The sequence below is a fragment of the Pelobates fuscus genome, chromosome 13 (genome assembly GCF_036172605.1).
Source record: "Pelobates fuscus isolate aPelFus1 chromosome 13, aPelFus1.pri, whole genome shotgun sequence".
Lineage (NCBI taxonomy): Eukaryota > Metazoa > Chordata > Amphibia > Anura > Pelobatidae > Pelobates > Pelobates fuscus.
In genome coordinates, this window is record NC_086329.1 from 66,707,445 (window position 1) to 66,727,516 (window position 20,072).

The following is a 20,072-nucleotide window of genomic DNA, read 5'->3' on the forward strand; positions in this document are numbered from 1 at the left end:
GCAATCAGTGTAATGTATTCTTTGTCCTCTGGCTGGCCGCCATTCGGGAAACAAACACGTGGCGGCGGCCATCTTAAACTACCGAACAGCGGTGTTTTGCCGTCGAGTGTCTGGAACTAAAATCGGACACTTGACTAGGCAAACACCGCTGAGACCTCCATACTTCCAGAAATTCGTATGGAAACTACCGAATGACCCGCCGTTCGGTAGAAAGAACCCCATAAACAAGGGAATTCATTCAAACCCTCTCCAGGCTCTATAACACAGGCAATTCGCCTGTTTTCATTCCCTTGTTTGTGACCGACCGCAGGGCCAAAATGCATGGAACTGTTTTCGGATACTTTACCCATGCGGTCGGTCAAATCTTTGGAACCCCATATCTCACGAACCATTCATCCGAATTACTTGAATTTTGGATATGTTGTCCCCCTGAATAAGGGCTATCCAGCGATGCTGGATTTAAAGGTGTACCCCCGGGTTTTGGGGTACATCCAGAACTTGGCTGAAAAAGTGTACCGGATAATTGAGTTTAATGTTATCTGAGGGGAGGGGATGTGTGGGCTGAACCATGTATGTGATTGGTTATTTTATGCCTCCCCCTGGGTGTGGCCTGTATGTGGATTAGTGTAATAAAAGCCAGGCTGGATGAGCCAGTCGAGAGTTCCTGTTTTACCCTCAAAGTGATGTGTCGTCTCATTATTGGGGGGAAGGATTTATTGCATGCTGTTCCAGTTGACTGCTAGGAGTACAAGCCTATTCGTATGGTTCCTATTCAATGGTCTACAGCATTCCTATGCTTGAGAAGGTTCATATGCTGCATCGGTTCGGTGATTGTGGTGTCTGCCAGAGTGCTTGGAGTCCTCAGGAAGCACTAGGAGCATCCATTAACGGAGGTACTCAGTCGGGGTGCCAGGCGATCCGTTACAGCAACATTTTCCACTCACTATCCAACTTATTAGATTCTCCTCCTTTTGAACCCATAACCAATACAGTCATTAAAACAGCCCTATATTTAGCATTTTATGGGTTCCTCCGTCCAAACGAATTTACTACTAGGAGCAGTACTGCCCCGGACCACCTGAGAATGATTGACTTACAAAGACACACCGACCATTACATTCTATCCTTAAGACAATCCAAAACCAGCAACGTAGGACATTCTAATAAAATTCCTGGTATCCGACTCAAAATAAGTGGTGCCCGGTACAAGTCTTGGACACTTATTTCCTTTCAGTCCAGAAACAACCACACCAACCCCTGCTGGAACTGCATGGATACACTCTTACAACAGCGAAATTCATGCTTTGCGTTCGACTGCTGTTGACTAGGTTCGGCCTAAATCCCAATAATTTTTCAGGTCACTCTTTTCGTATAGAGGCAGCATCTTCAGCATCCACCAATCACATACCCGCTCATTATCAAGGCTATGGGATGCTGGAAATCCTCCGCCTACACTCTCTACATACCTAATCCAGTTAAAGAATCAAGACAAGCTTTCTGTGACTAATCCAAATAAATGAAGTTGGTTACACAAATTATGTTTTTTGGTATTTTCTTTTTTCCCACTTTTATTACAGGCCTACTGCTTTGTCTGTTCCGGCACACCACAACCGACTGGTGCAAACTCATTGATGTTATGGTTATAATATGCTAGGTCTCTATCGAGAGAAATAGATCTAGATACATCACATATATGATCCAAGTATATAGAATTACATTTTACACTGTTTTAAACAATTTTAATTTTTTTTTCATTCAGCAGGGGAGTACCTGTCATTACAAGGACTTCGCGATCACATCGCCCAGGGGGGCCGTAGAGGAAGGAGGGGGGACTCCCTTCGCTCCCAGGTAAGTCCTCACACTGCGATCGCCGGCGTGGGATCGCTGGCAACCGGCTAAGTACATAGGATGGTGGGGACATGCTATGCCACCCCACGGCGTTTAGAGCCAGGTCCCCAAGGACGGCATAGGGGTTAAGAACTAGCTTCTGTATTTTCATGAAAGCCAAGAGGAAAAGGGTAGGTGTCAAAGCAATAACTCAGGAAATAGCACTACGTGCAGAAAAAAAAATAAAAAAAAAATAAAGCCTTTTCAACCAACATTATTCCAACACCCCCATTATTCATTTAGACATTTGTCATCTTATGATGCTCAATATTCTTTTCTTCTTAGTTTTTTACCACCCACTACATTTAGTTGTCCCCATAGTCCTCCCCCCTCCCCCAAATGCCCTTAGGCCTCACATTTTACTTTTTCCCCCCCCCATCTTTATTTTGATTCTGGAACTAGGTCCTGGGCACTGCTGTCTTTGTGTGGGCAGATGAAGGCCCTCTGGGACACGTCATCTTCCCACACTAGATAACGCTATGAAATTTGAATGCATGCCCAGATAAACACTTGGGCATTCGCTGTTGTTTGAAATTCGTCAGAAGCATAAATGAATAGAAATTTCACAAGAACAAATGTTGAATGTCGGTGTTCGTTTGTTTAGTGTATTACAAGGAGGAAGCTACCGGCTTGCAGCCCCCTCCTTGTAATAATAATAAAAAAAAAAACTTAAAAAAAAAAAAAAACACAGCAGGGAGCTCTGCCCGCACCTTTCTAAACCCCCAATGTTCACTCTATGGTGGTCAATTTGGTGTTCCCCATTAGTTATTTTAATAGATGCCCACAAAGTAATCCCTACTTTGTCGTATGTTTTAAGGAAAACTAGATCAGAAAGTAAGAAATTAAGAACAGATACTGAGAGAGGAAAAGAAGAGGAAGCGATTGGGGAAAGTTCGGCGTGACAGTGCCGCTTAAGTTTGTTTATATCGCAAGCATTGTTATCTTTCTGAAATTTGTTAAACCACGGAAAAGCATAAAAAGTAAGTGGATTTCCAGATAAAAATGTACAGTAAAAGATGAACTGCACGGTTAAAATAGCAGGAAAACCTACAAAAGTAGCCATACAAGTCATCACAGCTTTATCTCATAGGACATAGATGAAAACAAAATCCTAGTGCATAATGACAAAACAAAAGCAAAAAACAGTGTTAACACTGTTAACAAACGCCAATGAATATTGAAAAACGAGCAAATCCTACTTAAGAAGATTGGTCAAAACATTGGTCCCAAGCTACTACCATGATAAATTTGTGGGATTTGTAATAATACATTAGCTGGACGATGTTTTTGCCATACTTTAGAAAGTGTGTGTGCAGACTAAGAAGGATAAGTCTCTATTTTGAAAAAGATCACTTACTTCCTCAATGTCCTGGTCATTAAATTTATAATTCATGGCCTCTTTAATTGACACTTCTTTTTTGTTTATCTCATCTAATGTGGGTAGCTGCATGCCAGCTGAGAACATCTGCAACACAAATAAATTTATTATTTTTTCCAAACATATAGCAAAATGTTAATGTGGCATAATATTCTATTAATGTTAAATAATGTGCTGGAATAGTCAAACAAAACCAAACTCATGTACACACTACACGCAGGTATATCCAGTAGCGGTGACAAAAACACACCAGAGCTCTACTGTAAGGTGAACTGTAAGCCAATGCATACAAAGGGCCATAACAGCAGGTCAGAGCAAGTTATTTATTGAAGTCAGAAATCTTAAGTGTGTTTCAGCTGTTACACCCAAGTCATGTATTAATAAAGAAATAGTGGGTACATTTAACCACCTGCCAAATATCACATAGGTTCCCCTCATGCTGCCACAATAGTTCTGATGTGTTGAGGCATGAATTCAACAAGACATATGAAGATGTCCTGTGTTATCTAGCACCAACATATTAGCAGCAGATTCTTTCCACAGAACAAGTTCTGCAAGTTACGAGGTGTGGCCTCCATGGATTGGATTTGTTCCATCACATTCCACAGATGATCAAATTGAGAATTGGGGAATTAGGAGGCCAAGGCAACACCTTGAACTCTGTCATGTTCTTCAAACCATTCCTGAACAATTTTGCAGGGTGCATTATCATGCTGAAAGAAGCCACTGCCATTAGGTAACACCATTGCCATGAACGGGTGTATGTGGTGAGCAACAATATCTTGGTAGGTGGTACGTGTCAAAGTAACATCCACATGATTGCCAGAACCCAAAGTTGCCCAGAGCTTAACGCTGCCTCAATCGGCCTGCCTTCCTTCAATAGTGCATCCTGCTACCATCTCTTCCCCAGGTAAATAATCCACTTGACCTAAAAGAAATGTGATTCATCAGACCAGGCAACCTTCTTCCATTGATCCATGGTCGAGTTCCGATGCTCACATCCCCATTGAAAGAGCTTTTAGTGGGAGACTGGGGTCATCACGGGCACTCTGATCTGCAGCCACAAACACCACAAACTGCATTTCTGACACCTATACCAGACCATTCAAGCTTTTCAGCAATCTGAGCTACAGTAGCTATTGTGTGATCAGACCAGAAGGGCTAGCCTTTAGGCCCTTCCGTGAGCCTTGGGCGCCCATGATCTTCAGGTAAGTTACCATGTTCTTCCTTGCACCACTTTTAGTACGTACTAACAACTTGGGGACACTCCACAAGACTTGCCACTTTGGATATGCTTTGACCCAGTGGTTTTGCCATCATTATTTGGCATTTGTCAAAATCACTCAGATCTTTTCGTGTGCCCATTTTTAAGGCTTCCAACACCTACAATTCAACAACGGACTGTTTACTTGCCGTTTTATTATCTCAACCCTTGACAGGTGCCATTGTAACAATATAATCAAGGTTATTCACTTCACCGGTCGGTGGTTTTAATGTTGTGTTTGATCACTGTATGTGCTTTAAAGATTCATATGCATTCACGGATTTGTGATATAACATTATCTAGCACAGTATGCGATTTGGTGTTTAACAGTGTTCATTTCTTATTGAAGTGTATCCAATTAATGAAGCAATCCATAAATGAACAAATCCACTATAAGTAACTAAATTCATGGTTGTATACAGGTATGCAAATTTAGTAAATAAAGAATAAAATTATATATATATATATATATATATATATATATATACACATATATATATATACACATATATATATATACACATATATATATATACACATATATATATATACACATATATATATATATATATATATACACACACACACACACACACACACAATTGACCAGAGAAAATGTACATTTCTTAAATAAATACATGTTCTGGAAATTATTCCGCATCCAACATTTACTCATCAGAAAATAAAAATAGTGTCTAATATTTTTACAAATATTAAGATTTTTAATCTCTGGGGACATTTTAGTTACAGGGGGCACACACACAGTATAAGCGAGTCTGCATTAACGGTCTTTATTAAAACAATGTTTATGGAGTGTATTTTATCAAGATAAACAAAGTGCTTGTAGTGATACAATTGGTCAACATTTCATTCCCTACACAGCATAAAGTATTAAAAAACACCAAATAAAAAAATATATATTTTTTTAATAATTCACATAGAGTAATAACATGAAGTATTACTTTACTGATAGGGTAGTGGATGCATGCCTTCCACCTGAAGTGGTATTGAATAATTTGCATTTTGAAACTTGTGGTAATCTGAATAAATCTGTATAACACATATGAAGCCACTCACCGCTTCTTTCCATTTCATGAACTCACTCTCTGTAAATTCTTGATTAGAAACAAACTCCAAACGGAAAACTCTCTGGTCACTGCCATGCCTAAAATTAAAAGAGAAAGAAGGGAAAGTGTCGACATGATCTCTCTATTTGACAATATACTTCAGATAGAGTAAAATTTTAAGTCCTACGGTTCTAGCCAGGCCTTAAAGGAACACTATAGTCACCTAAATTACTTTAGCTAAATAAAGAAGTTTTAGTGTATAGATCATTCCCCTGCAATTTCACTGCTCAATTCACTGTCATTTAGGAGTTCACTTTGTTTCTGTTTATGCAGCCCTAGCCACACCTCCACTGGCTATTATTGACAGAGCCTGCATTGAAAAAAATAATTTGTTATCTCAATCTCTAAATTGAACTTGAATCACATACAGGAGGCTCTTGCAGGGTCTAGCAAGCTATTCACATAGCAGGGGATAAGAAAATCTTAACTAAACAGAACTTGCAATAAAGAAAGCCTAAATAGGGCTCTCTTTACAGGAAGTGTTTATGGAAGGCTGTGCAAGTCACATGCAGGGAGGTGTGACTAGGGTTCATAAACAAAGGGATTTAACTCCTAAATGGCAGAGGATTGAGCAGTGAGGCTGCAGGGGCATGTTCTATACACCAACACTGCGTCATTAAGCTAAAGTTGTTCAGGTGACTATATTGTCCCTTTAAGTTACATGATAATGATGAAAGGTCGTCCCTTTGCATTAGTTTTTGTCAATTTCCATAGCCAATGCTAGCGACAGCTGTGGGAAAGGGGCATCTTCTTGCACATTATGCAAGTTAATCTGTGTGGGATCCTGTCCATAGATTTCAGTGTTGAACGCTCATAAATATGCAAGATTACAGCAGTGATGCAGGCTCCTCTCAACTGAAGTACCAGTAGCTGGAGATTGCCCCTGGAATGAAGATAGCAGCACCTTAGAGTACAGAGTCCTGCAAGTACATCTACTGCACACACAAAGGGTAAGGTCACCTTCAGGGGGTCTTCACAAAAAAAAAAAAAAAGTGCTCCAGGTATGGCGACAAGCTCTGCTCTCCCAGTCACCCTAAATACAACTTTGTAGGCAATATTCCAATGCACCTAGCATCAGACTTTATAACACACGCTAAAGAGACCCACACAATTAACAAAGATGCATTTTTGGATAAAAAACATTTTGCATAAAATCACGTGGTCATTAATACAATAAGACATTCAACATCGACCCTACTGAAACTCACCGTAATTGCAGGCCTTTATTTGTTCGAGTTCCACCAAGTTGATAAACCTTTCCAGTTTCAACAACATCAGTAATTTCTGCTACCTGAGTAATAAAGGTTTTATTACACGTCAAGTCAAAAAGCACATATAAACAAACATGCACACAGCTTGGAATTTCCACTTGCACTCTTGCAGTTTGAGATAATCTGTCAGAAGTCTCAGAGATTGAGACATATTACACCTGCTCTCAATTCACAGGAAATGGCAACAATAATGAAAAAAACATTTCATAAGGTTTCATCTACGTTTCAGGGAATAATAAAGGCTTTTACATTGACTTGTGCTCACCCGGTACACAGGTTTACTGTTATGGTTTCCAATTCCTATTCTTACAAAACAGCCAGAGACAGTTTTGGCAAAAAAGGGCATATGGCACCAACGCTCAAGCTTATGTCTTGATAACCGAACTTTGTTAAGCTCTTCGGGCAAAGAAACAGGAAGAGACTTTGGTGGAATTTCTTCTTTTCTGTGGGAAAATAAATACAATTTTATCAGATTAGATAAGCAAGACATGTAGCAATAAATAGGTAGACAAGTTTAAAGTCGCTTTCACCTAAAACTTATTTTTCCTCAACTGATTCATATTGGCTTCCTGTCAATTAATTTTTTTCTGCTTATCAGTTTTATTTTACTTCAAGGGACACTATGGTCAAACAGAGGGGCAAAGGTTTAAAAATAATATCAGGAAGTATTACTTTACGAAGAAGTTAGTGGATGCATGCAATAGCCTTCCAGCTGAAATGGTAGAGGTTAGCACAGTAAAGGAGTTTAAGCATGCATGGGATAGGCATAAGGCTATCCTAGAGATAAGTCTATGTTTCAGACCAGTACAGCTCATTAAAATGGGTTTGGGTGCATATTCCAAGGTCTTGTAACCCTGCAAAGGTAATTATTGCAGTTAATTAACTGCAATAATCACCTTTATGGGTTAACTCTACCTCTAGTGGCTGTCTACCATTGGTAGAGTGGAGTGTCTACCAGACAGTGTCTATGGAGTAAAGATCTACTCTGTGTATTTTCTTTATATGATCTAACATCTACCGAGAGTCAAGAAGAGAGGAATATACATAGTCTGTGAGTGCAATTTTAACAATTTCCCGGTTTCCTTTCCAAGTAGCTATTTCACAGATTTGATGTATATTTTTCATAAAACATGCATGCATCAAGGTTGCACAGAGAACACGTATACTTATGTAAAAACTATATAATGTGTACTTACTCCTCCTCTTCATCAGATGAAGAAGAGGATCTAGAAGAGTGATCACTCTTTTCACTTGATTTGTCATCCTCCTCTTCCTCTTCATCATCATCATCAGAATATACTTCACTTGTCTTAAGTCGTTGTTTCCGGGCAATCAGCTCAGCTGCAATAAACAAGGGGGAGAATATGTGCACTGCAAAAAACATTTTCAGCATAGTAAACAGATTCAAAGAGGTGTGTGGCAGATACCACAAGCACACTGTCAAAACTTTACTCCCTGTGTCATCCTCCCCTCCATGTGATTCCAGCTAGCGCGCCTCTGTGCCTAGCCCACGGACCATATACTGAGCCATAATATTACAGATTCTTCAGCTGGACTGGTCTACAAATCTCACGAACCTCCGGTTCGGTGACAAACATCACCTCGACCCAGTCATATTTTATCTAGGTTTTCACCACCTACCCAACGTTCAATGAGCACGCCATGGGGAACAATAGCTAACCATGAGCTAGGAGTGCCCAGTTATTAGAACACCAGCATATGACTTCAAACACCTGTAATGTTTCGGCCAGTACTGTTCTAGCAGCCTCTCTGAACTTTAACAGGGTGGCATTTCCCCAAACATTCATGGATCATGCTATTTGGCCAGATTGGGTTCTCCAAGAGCTATCTGGGGATCTATGACATGTTGGGGTTTGGTATGTTTTAGATTAGTTTCGTTTTTTTTTTATGTTAGGCTCTCTGTATGCGTAAGACAATTTAGCGAGCTTTGACACAATTATCTCCCAGACAGATGCCAGGTGGGTACTGCTATGTCATGAATTGAGACCCCATGCTGCGGATCTGTGCATAAATAGCTGCATTGTGTACAATACTATCAGTTATTCGTCCCAGCATTATGAGCCGTCTGATGCCTGGGGAATGGACTTATAATCACTGAAGGGTTCCTGTTCCAGCTGAGAGGAGAGTCCAGCGGAGGTATCCAATTGGTATAGCTCCCCTGTCCCTTATCTAGCAAACCCCGGTCCAGAGGGGAATGGCTTTCGAGACAGGCAGTCCTCCTAATCCATTTCGGCCCTCCAGGGCCACTTTATTGCAACGGACGTCGCAATCACATGGCCGCAAAGCAGTCTATGAGACTGCCTGCAGGGGCACTGCTTGAGTGTTCAAGCAGTCCCCCCTGGTGTATGAAAATTTAAATAAAAGTTAGAATCACACATTACAATAATATATTATACATGTTTTTTATTTTATTAAAGTTAATTAAAACACCTGATTAGCACATTACACATGTATAATTTCTTACTGTATTTTGATATTAATCTATACATGAATTCTAAAATACACTTCGAATTAAAGTATATGTATAATATGCTAATCAGATTTTTTTAATTAACTTATATTTTTTGTAACATTTTAGAATTTATTTTTCTTCCTTTTCCAAATACATGGTATACAATTAATTATGCCATATACATCCCAAAGCAAGTTTAACACCGAATAGAACATTAATTCTAAACTTAAATTTTAGATCCAAATTTAAATTTGTTTTTAAAATTTTCATTTTAAATTTTGCTTCCTGTTTTCCTTTCTCTATTTTCTTTTTAAATACAACCCATTATTTAGTCTTCCCATATTTTTACCATCTACAATGCCAGTCTCGGCCATCGTCCTGCAGATTTTCCATTAAAATATCATTAGTTTGATGTGCTATATATTCCCTCTGGCATGTATATTGCAACATATCTATAAAGGTTTTTATATTTGTAATCTTAACTTTTCCAATTTTTGGCAATATAAAAAAAAAGTTTTCAGTGTCAGATTTTTGTTTTTGTTTGTTTAACTTTTCATGTAAACATATTGTGGTTGGAAAATTATTCAAGATGTGTCACTTTACCCCCCACCCTCTAGCATGTAAGCTCATTGAGCAGGGCCCTCAACCCCTCTGTTCCTGTATGTCCAACTTGTCTGGTTACAATTACATGTCTGTTCGTCCACCCACTAAAGCGCTGCTAAATTTGTTGGCGCTATATAAATAACATAAGATTACCACTTCCATTCAAAAAAAGGAATTTAAAGATTTATTTTAGATTTGATCAAATTATATAGCATTCTCCAGATCGGAGTGATTTCCCTGCATGACCACCATATGTAACAATGTTCCAATCTCTCCGCATTGTCGCCAACAATTATTTGAGACATTAAAATATAGGAGATAAACGGACAGGAGTTATATACCACCTTGTTAAAATTTTATAAGAAAGTTCCACATGGTTTATTGAGTGTGAAATGTTAGTGGTAAAACATACTAAGGAGATCCATTTTTCCTCCTTAAATGGCTTACCTATCTTTTTCCCAACCTTTCCTGTATGTGGGATTTGCTATATATGTAGCTGTAATTATATTATAGTAGTAGCATATAGACAGCGATTTCCTTCCTCTTGGAGCTTGTTGTGGGAAGTCTCTTCTGCTCTCCCTGTCAATTCCTCAGCAGTGACACAAATGGGAGAAAATTCTATTTTTAAATTGCTTTTTCTCCCAATCTATACATTTGCTAGCACAATGTATAGATTAAATTCAATGCTCTTTTTAAAAAGTTGTTTGGCAACTACAAGTGCCCTTTAATTTGCACCAGATTAGAAAGAATACTACTGAGATGCAGGTACCACCACTGTCCTAATTCCATACCAGTCCTATTCTTCTTCTTCTCTCTTTCTGCACGCAACTCTTCCATAGCTTGTGATTTCTTATCTAGTTTTTCATCCCTCTTTGATCTTCTCTCTTTGTTATGAGATGTCACCTAGAGAAAATACATGGAATGTCGTTTTCATACCTGAAAATTAGTAATAGCTAAAAAGCATCCTACATAAAGAGTTAATATTACTATATGTACTTTAAAACACAAAAAAAAGTCTAATTTTTACATCACAGACCATTGACTATTTAAGCTCTTCGCTCTTGCTCTGTTAACATTAATCACACACAAGGCAGATGTAGTTTCTAACAGACAGAGCTAAAAACAAAGATTAAACACACTAAACAACAGCTAAAAACAATATCGGTCAGTTACAGTCAGTAAAGGCTAGGGCTGCATAAACTAAGTGGGGTAGAAACATGTGCTGCAGTGATAAAAATATTTTTCTCAAAAGGGAGTCAGGCTCAGCTAGCCCACTGTATTAAGGGGTAAAGATTGACAACCAAGAATTAAGTCAAGTGTTCTTATATGAGGATTTGAAGAGCACAATAATTAAGCTTTAGATTGAATCCTCTGAGAACATTGGCTAGATCCAGATAAAACCAACTGGCTGTCTGTCAGCCCTCCTCCACATTCTCTCTGCCAGAGCAATTTCCTTCCCCCAACAGTCACCCTGGTCTCTGATGTATCTTACTGGAAGACAGTCAGAGTGAAGTGTGTCCAGCAGAAAAAGGGGACTTATTTTAAATCCTGCTCATACCACCTTCCTTCTCAGTGTTTACTTGAACAACACATGATTTGCAGAACAAAAGGAGTGGTAACTTGTATCACGTTTCAATGCCTATTTCACAGTGTTAATTTAGTTACAGTACTTCTATTCAATCAAATAGTTTGGCAACAGCATATACGGACATATCAATTGTATATGTATTGCTTGTTTTATTGCGGCTTTTAAACAAATATTGTTAAATTACAGAAAGCAAGTAGTGTGAATTTACACTTGGGCAAACCAAATTTAAACCAAACATACAGGTAGCAACTTTTTTCCATTGTGATCAAAAGCACATTGATATTTGCTTAGATTTCAGTTTCTTAAGTATTCTAGCTATGGGGCTGTTGAGTGCAATCCACATTCACCTCTACATGTCCCACCATGTGGTCCACCATCCTGGTTATTGTCTGTCCCCACCGTTCCTTGGAAACAGTGCTGCGTTCACACTGATTTCAATTTAATCAAGCTTTGTAGTTGCAATCCCAAGTCCATACTGCTATTGGCTGACTTGTGTTCTCTGTACAGACAAAGAAACCTGCTAAACAACTGGTGTGAGTCAATAAAAAGTCTAAATTGCAGTTCTCCACTTTATCAAGTGCCTGGCTGATATTTGTATGGGAACTGTGACGGACCCTCCGCCGACGGATGCTCCTAGTGCTCACAAAGGACCATCAGCACCGCACCGGACACCATAAGTACTGCAGTCCCCACGAACCGCCACAGCTTGGTTGAGATCTCGCCATCTCCAAGCTACCCTGGAACCACCTCGGACATCCAGGACCAGGCCCGGACTGGCCATCGGGCACACCAGGCAAATGCCCGGTGGGCCGCGGTGGCCAGGGGCCGAGGCCGGCAGGGGAAGGTCCCAGGATCTCCCCTGCCGGTCTATGCAGGGCCGGCACTATCCGAGCGCCGGCCCCGCTGTGTGCCACGACGGGCCGGTGGGGAGATCAAAGATCTCCCTCACCGGCCCACTGAAATAGACATGCGGCCGGGGAGGGAGGGAGAGGACCCGGCGGAGCTCTATCTTGCAGCTCCGCCGGGTTCCTCTCGCGAGATCCGGCGCGTCGCCATGGCAACGACCGGATCTCGCGAGAGTGAACTCTAGCCTCGCAGGCTAGAGTTCACTCACCCACTGGACCACCAGGGATGCTGTGCGAGCGCCGGTACCCCCTCCAAGATACCACCATGCCGGTCCTCCCTCCCACTCACCACCGTGCCGGTCCCCCCCTCCCAGGCTGAAGGTAAGAAGGGAGGGGGGGATTTAATGCCTACTTATTTTTATTTTTTTACCAACCCAAAACACACACAGACAATCCCTTCTAATACTTGCACCCAGCACTCTCGCACCCATCACACACAGCACTCCTCAAAACACATCATCCATCGCACACACACACACACTACATCCCTCACACACACACTACATCCCTCACACACACACTACATCCCTCACACACACACTACATCCCTCACAGACACACTACATCCCTCACAGACACACTACATCCCTCACAGACACACTACATCCCTCACAGACACACTACATCCCTCACAGACACACTACATCCCTCACAGACACACTACATCCCTCACAGACACACTACATCCCTCACAGACACACTACATCCCTCACAGACACACTACATCCCTCACAGACACCCACTGCACCAAACACACACAATACTTCCGTACACACACACATATACATATATATACACACATACACACATACATATATACACACACACACACACAACAGCACCCCTCACACACATACTGCAGTCCTAAACACATTACGTTCCAGACACACACTAGATCCCTTACCCAACTCTGGATCATATACGCACACTAGATCCCTTTATACACTCTGAATCCTTATATACACACACTCACTAGATCTCCTACACATTCTGGGTCCTTCAAACACACACTAGACTCCTGTATACACAAACACTGCGCCATCTACACACACACATACTACATTCCTAAAATACACATTCTGGATCCCTTATATACACACTAGTTTCATTGTAAACAAACACATACTACACCCCAAAACACACACTCTCTACAACCCCTACAAACACTACATCACCTATATACACACACACACACACACACACACACACTATAGCCTGTATGCACACACTTACATTCTCTACAGCCCCATGCCATATATGCATTACATTACACCAAAAACACAACACTACTAAAACCAACCTTATTACACAATACCACACCACAATCAGCTCACTCTACACACACACACACACAATACCACAAGTAGGCTCCAAACACATGCACAATACTCTTTCCTGGCCCTTTTGTCTCCTGGTATCCATTTATAGAGACACCAGAGACAAGTTGCAAGGAAACACAGTGCAAGCATGTTATTAAATTTGCTTGCACTGTGCAGAACAAATACAGGGCTTTTTTTCTCATGCTAGAGCTCTTTAGCAGAGCTCTGCGCATGGTCTGCCCTGGAAGAGCATTGAACCAACATGCTCACTTTGAGAGGGGGCGTGTTTGTCATTGGTGATGACAAAACACACCCTCTCTGCCCCGCCCCCTTCTTAGTGGGCTGCCGTGATAAAAAATGCCCGGGCTAAATTTTTCTCCCAGTCCGGCCCTGTCCAGGACCGTGTGGGGAAGACCTCTCCAGGAGAGCGTAACAGGAACAGCTCTTAGAAGAGCCAAGTGATTAGAGCCCAGGGGAGTATACAGAGTATAGCAATCCCCAGTGTGATTATAGCAGTTTCCCCCAATAAGTGACAGAACTCTGTATTGAGGTTGAAGTAAAACTGAAGGTTTAATGGAACAGGTTGGCTTTATATAGAATTCCTCAGGCCAGAGGCACACCCCCGGACCACCGCATTACAAACAATGTCTGACACTCCCACATACATCACACAATACCTCCCCCCTCTGCCTGTGATATAATTAAGGTAGTTAATGCATTAACTTAATTATCCACAGGCAGAAAAAAACAAAACAAATTTTTATAAAAGTCCAATAAAGTAACAACATATCCCCATAAATCTTACATCCCCTGATAGCCCTGATCTGGGTGACCATACATATCCTAAAATCACCCAGATCAGATCAGGGATTCAGAAATTCTATGAAAGTCATAATTTTGCCCAGGCGAACACAAGATTTCATGCCCAAACATTTCCAAAGAATTGAGCTGTGCGGCTGGTCTATTTAAAACAGTTGAATTACCGTTCGAATTACCGAACAGAATGGCGAATGGCCATAGTTAAAGTGTGTCTATTGTTTATGTGCGAACACTGGGCTGAATAGATCTGGGTCCACAGCCTGGGAACAGAACTCATGAACCTACTACAACTGGATATGACTGAGATGTACCAGCAGAGAGCCAATAGGAGCTGTGAACAGAAAGCAAAAGTGATTGGAGTATCTCAAAATGGAAGGTGACTTCACTAGAAGAGCGAAAAAACTCCTCACAGTATATGGCCCAAGCTCCAGTCAGAAGGTGATCAGAGCAGTGATACCACAGGAGAGAAAGAATACAGAAGAGAAAAGTTACGCCTAGCTGAGATAGCGTTCCAGCAGCATCAAGGGAAAGTAGCATCCTTCACAACCATTTTCACAGGTAAGAGTTCCTGTACAATTCCTTTAAGGTGTTTTCAAAGACTGAAGGAGAGATTGATGGATATCTCAAAGATTTTAAAGACTGCTACCAGGCATTAAAAAAAATAAAAATAAAGGACTGGGTTACCATTTTAGTCATCAAAATATCTGTACGGTCGGCGTAAGCATTATCAAGCTGTACCAGACAATCTCTCTACAATTTTGTAAAAGAACGTTTACTAGTCTATGCCATCAGCCCAGAATCTTACAAGCCAACGTTTGGAAGCTTGCAGGGAAAAAAAGAAAAAAGAAAGTAAGAAAAAGAACATGGTCCATAAGTGGAATAGGCTTATCAGTTACATCAAGTCGGCTCTTATTGGTGGTATTGGCATCGTGTCCACTGTACAACAGGGACTGCGATGGCTTCTGCTGGAGCAGTTATATGAGCATACTCCACCAGAGGACAGATACTGTGTTATGGACCACCACCCTCTTACAGTAGGAGATGCTGCCAGTTAAGTTTATTAATACATGGATACCAGGAGAAGTAACCAGCCCTTCAGTTTTACAATACTGGCACTGCTGCATTGTTTAGTGGCTCAAGGAATACCCTCAACACAACCCTCCAAATCTGCTGCCCCGTCAGGTCAGAGAACAATAATAAGCGGCTACTCTGGTTAGCAGCTAGGAGCACAACGGTAGTAGTTGTCAATCACATAAAATGTGCAACTGCAAGCTATGGAATACAAGAAGGATAATAAGGCAGAGTGATATACAGGGAGGCTATGTTGACGACACACGTCTCCAGCGGCATATGGTGATTTTAGGAGATGGTGAAGGTGACACCTCTCCCCAGTGGCAGAGTAAGTCTCACTTTAGGAAAAGGTTGTGGTTTGCATTCCAGGGAGAGGGTACAAACATGAGCCCTGGTGTGAAGGGGTTAATATCCCTCTGCTACATTGAATTTTGAGCAGGGATTATATGGCAGCAATAATCACTAGACTAGCCCGTACATATTAGGCTATAAACCTTAATTCCAGAGTTTGTATTTGGTCTAGTAAAAAGATAGCTTGCTGGTATTACAAAGCCCACCCTTTTCTTTTGCTTTACGTGAGCATTTATTAGGGTTTCAAGTATTTCCACGTGACCACTCACCCAGGTTGCAGTCTATTTTATAGCATGATCTTCCCGGTGTCTAATCCTCACCAACTCCTTTAATTCATTCTCAACCTAACAATGTTTGTTACATTTTCTCTCTGGTCATCTCTTTTCTTGGATTTAGCAGAGAAGGAACAAACAAAACTGGAAAAGGTCATTGTACATGGTAACCATCTTCTGAGGGTTGGGCTAATCCTGGTTTATGGTTGTGTACATGCTGAGGTGATTACAGGTAATAGTATTCTAGATTACATCTAGGTTGTTATTTTCAGGGCTTACAGTTTTTACTCCGCAAATACTGTGCACGGCTTCAAAGGCAGGTATGCAATATCAAAATGGAAGTAGAGTCTAGATTGTATAGAGACATAGGCTTGCTATAGAGGACACATGCAGTCCATAAATGCTATGACAAAAGATATAGAAATTAAATGTTCAGCTAAAACAGTTTAGCTTAAAGCAGTTTTGGTGTATAGACAATGCCCATGCAGTCTCGCTGCTCAATTATCTGCCATATAGCAGTAAAATCACTATTTGTATAGGTCTAATCACACTTGCATATCCTTCCTAAACATTTCCTGTAAACCTACATGTGATGTTTAACCCCTTAAGGACCAAACTTCAGGAATGAAAGGGAATAATGACATGTCACACACGTCATGTGTCCTTAAGGGGTTAAACTTTTATTGCACATTCTGTTTTAATTTCAAAAGCCTCCTGTGTGTGATTATAGTGCACTTTACAGAACGTAAGATAAAGATCTCTAAATTAAGTTAACATCGTATTGAAGAAAAGAAAAAAAAAATTTCATGCAGGCTGTGTGAGTCACAGCCAGGGTGCATGTCTCTAGGGCTGCATATGCATAAACAAAAGTGATTTAACTCATAAATGGCAGATAATCAAGCAGTGGTACTGCAGGAGCATGTTCTATACACTAAAACTGCTTCATTAATCAAATAAGGTCTCTTTAATTTAATTTAATAATTAGACTAAGCAATAGTGAATTCACATGATAGATATTTAGATTTGCGTTCTACAGATAATGATATCCTGGACATTTCATATACCTGTACTTGAGTATCTTGAATCTGAGTTTGTTTCTTCTTTTCCTGCTCCTCCTCATGTTTTTTCTTTTTCTCTTTCTTTTCTTTTCTCTTGGCTGTTTTCAGTTTCTTTTTAATTTCAAACCTGCAAACATTTGAAAGACTGTCTTAGAGGTACAATCTGGAATCCGTAACAACTAAAATGTTTACCAGTTTGGTGATCAATTTTAATGGAGAGAATGAAAACAGCTCTTGTAAGTAGAACGTTAATGCTTTACCGTTTCTTAAGCACTTCTCGCTTCTCTATTCGATTGAAGAGTTCTTGCTCCCTCTCCTTCTCGGTCATCTGCTCAAGTCGTGCACGGTCTTCCTCATCCCCCATAAAATCCTCCCCATAACCATCACAAAACTCTTCATCTTCTGACGAAGTGTCTGAATCAGTGCTGCTCGAGGAGGTGTTGCTGTCAGAATCCGAAACTTCACCTGAAAAGCATATGAAAACATTACACTCGACCCAGGAAATGACTAACATTCACTACATATGAATAACAAGCAAATGGAAGCAAGATGGCACATGGCGACTGCCAGATTACAACACTTGGGCAACGGTTTGGGGGGAGGGTGGGTAGGTACGTTGGAGGGTTTGCTATGTCTTCTGCCCTTGTGGAGTGAGGTCATAGCATAACAGGAAGCTAGATAACTCCTAATTCACAAAATAGCATTACAGATATTCTGTTTTGGGCTGCCTCAACATCAAAAATTTGCTATGCAATATATGTCTTTCAAACTAAAATCATATTTGCACTCTCGAAATAAACTGCGGAATAGAATAAGTGAGAAAGTTCGGGAGATTAGAAAATGGGAAGGTACGTCTCACAAGCACATAAAAAGCATGAATAATCAAAATATCTAATGCACCACCAATTTTTCTTTTGTGGTTTTACTTTGTTAAATTTTATTACTCGCCGTGTTCAATTATACCTTGTAACAACCATATCCATGGCATACTTTCATAATTTATACCTCATGAGAACATGTTCCATGAAACTCAAAGTTATATTTATAAATGTATTGCCTGCATTTGTACTTCTGTGAACCTACCATGAGAAAGAAAAAAAAAGTCTAATAAACAAGTGGTAAAGGTATAATATATATACCGTATTTATCGGCGTATAACACGCACCTCATTTTTAGAAAGAAATTCCAGGAAATTCCCCCCCCCCCCCCATCCCATAGTGTCCCCCCCTTTCCATAGTATTCCCCACTTCCTCCCCTCCCCACCCATAGTGTACTTCCCCCCCCTCCCCACCCATAGTGTACTTCCCCCCCCCCTCCCCTCCCCACCCATAGTGTACTTCCCCCCCCCTCCCCACCCATAGTGTACTTCCCCCCCCCCTCCCCTCCCCACCCATAGTGTACTTCCCCCCCCCTCCCCACCCATAGTGTACTTCCCCCCCCCCCTCCCCTCCCCACCCATAGTGTACTTCCCCCCCCCCTCCCCTCCCCACCCATAGTGTACTTCCCCCCCCCCTCCCCTCCCCACCCATAGTGTACTTCCCCCCCCCTCCCCTCCCCACCCATAGTGTACTTCCCCCCCCCTCCCCTCCCCACCCATAGTGTACTTCCCCCCCCCCTCCCCTCCCCACCCATAGTGTACTTCCCCCCCCCCTCCCCTCCCCACCCATAGTGTACTTCCCCCCCCCCTCCCCTCCCCACCCATAGTGTACTTCCCCCCCCCCTCCCCTCCCCACCCATAGTGTACTTCCCCCCCCCCTCCCCTCCCCACCCATAGTGTACTTCCCCCCCCCCTCCCCTCCCCACCCATAGTGTACTTCCCCCCCCTCCCCTCCCCACCCATAGTGTACTTCCCCCCCCCTCCCCTCCCCACCCATAGTGTACTTCCCCCCCCCTCCCCTCCCCACCCATAGTGTACTTCCCCCCCCCTCCCCTCCCCACCCATAGTGTACTTCCCCCCCCCTCCCCTCCCCACCCATAGTGTACTTCCCCCCCCCTCCCCTCCCCACCCATAGTGTACTTCCCCCCCCCTCCCCTCCCCACCCATAGTGTACTTCCCCCCCCCTCCCCTCCCCACCCATAGTGTACTTCCCCCCCCCTCCCCTCCCATAGTGTACTTCCCCCCCCTCCCCTCCCCACCCATAGTGTACTTCCCCCCCCCTCCCCTCCCAACCCATAGTGTACTTCCCCCACCCCTCCCCTCCCAACCCATAGTGTACTTCCCCCACCCCTCCCCTCCCAACCCATAGTGTACTTCCCCCACCCCTCCCCTCCCAACCCATAGTGTACTTCCCCCCCCCCCTCCCATAGTGCACACTATGTGCACACTTCCTTTCAGTCCCGCCGGAAACCGGAACATGAAATTAAAGTTCCTGTACCGCGGTGCAAGCTGTGAAGCCGGCCCACGCTTCAGGACAGGTAAGTAATTATGGGATATCGGCGTATAACACGCACCCACGATTTCCCCCCTATTTTCAGGGGGAAAAAAGTGCGTGTTATACGCCGATAAATACGATGGATATATATAGAAATACGATATATATATATATTAAACAATTCACAAGATCCAGCGCACTCTCCTACCTACTAAACAGCAACTTCAATGTTGGCAGATTATTAGTTTTTAAAAGTTTAAAAAAAAAAAAAAAAAACTAATCTAGGCAAAAAAAACAATGGGGATTTAGTTACA

At 41.9% G+C, this 20,072-nt stretch overlaps 1 protein-coding gene across 1 annotated transcript in view; it reads right to left on the reverse strand.

The window, feature by feature from the left end:
• Positions 1–20,072, reverse strand: part of RTF1 (RTF1 homolog, Paf1/RNA polymerase II complex component) — a 131,367-nt gene that overhangs the window by 73,870 nt on the left and 37,425 nt on the right. The window contains exons 4-11 of the mRNA XM_063438995.1: positions 17,647–17,851; positions 17,393–17,513; positions 10,795–10,906; positions 8,124–8,268; positions 7,193–7,370; positions 6,865–6,947; positions 5,607–5,694; positions 3,245–3,352 (exon numbers count right to left, since the gene is read on the reverse strand). Coding sequence (XP_063295065.1) covers positions 3,245–3,352; positions 5,607–5,694; positions 6,865–6,947; positions 7,193–7,370; positions 8,124–8,268; positions 10,795–10,906; positions 17,393–17,513; positions 17,647–17,851 — 1,040 coding nt within the window. The remainder of the gene's footprint in view (positions 1–3,244; positions 3,353–5,606; positions 5,695–6,864; positions 6,948–7,192; positions 7,371–8,123; positions 8,269–10,794; positions 10,907–17,392; positions 17,514–17,646; positions 17,852–20,072) is intronic.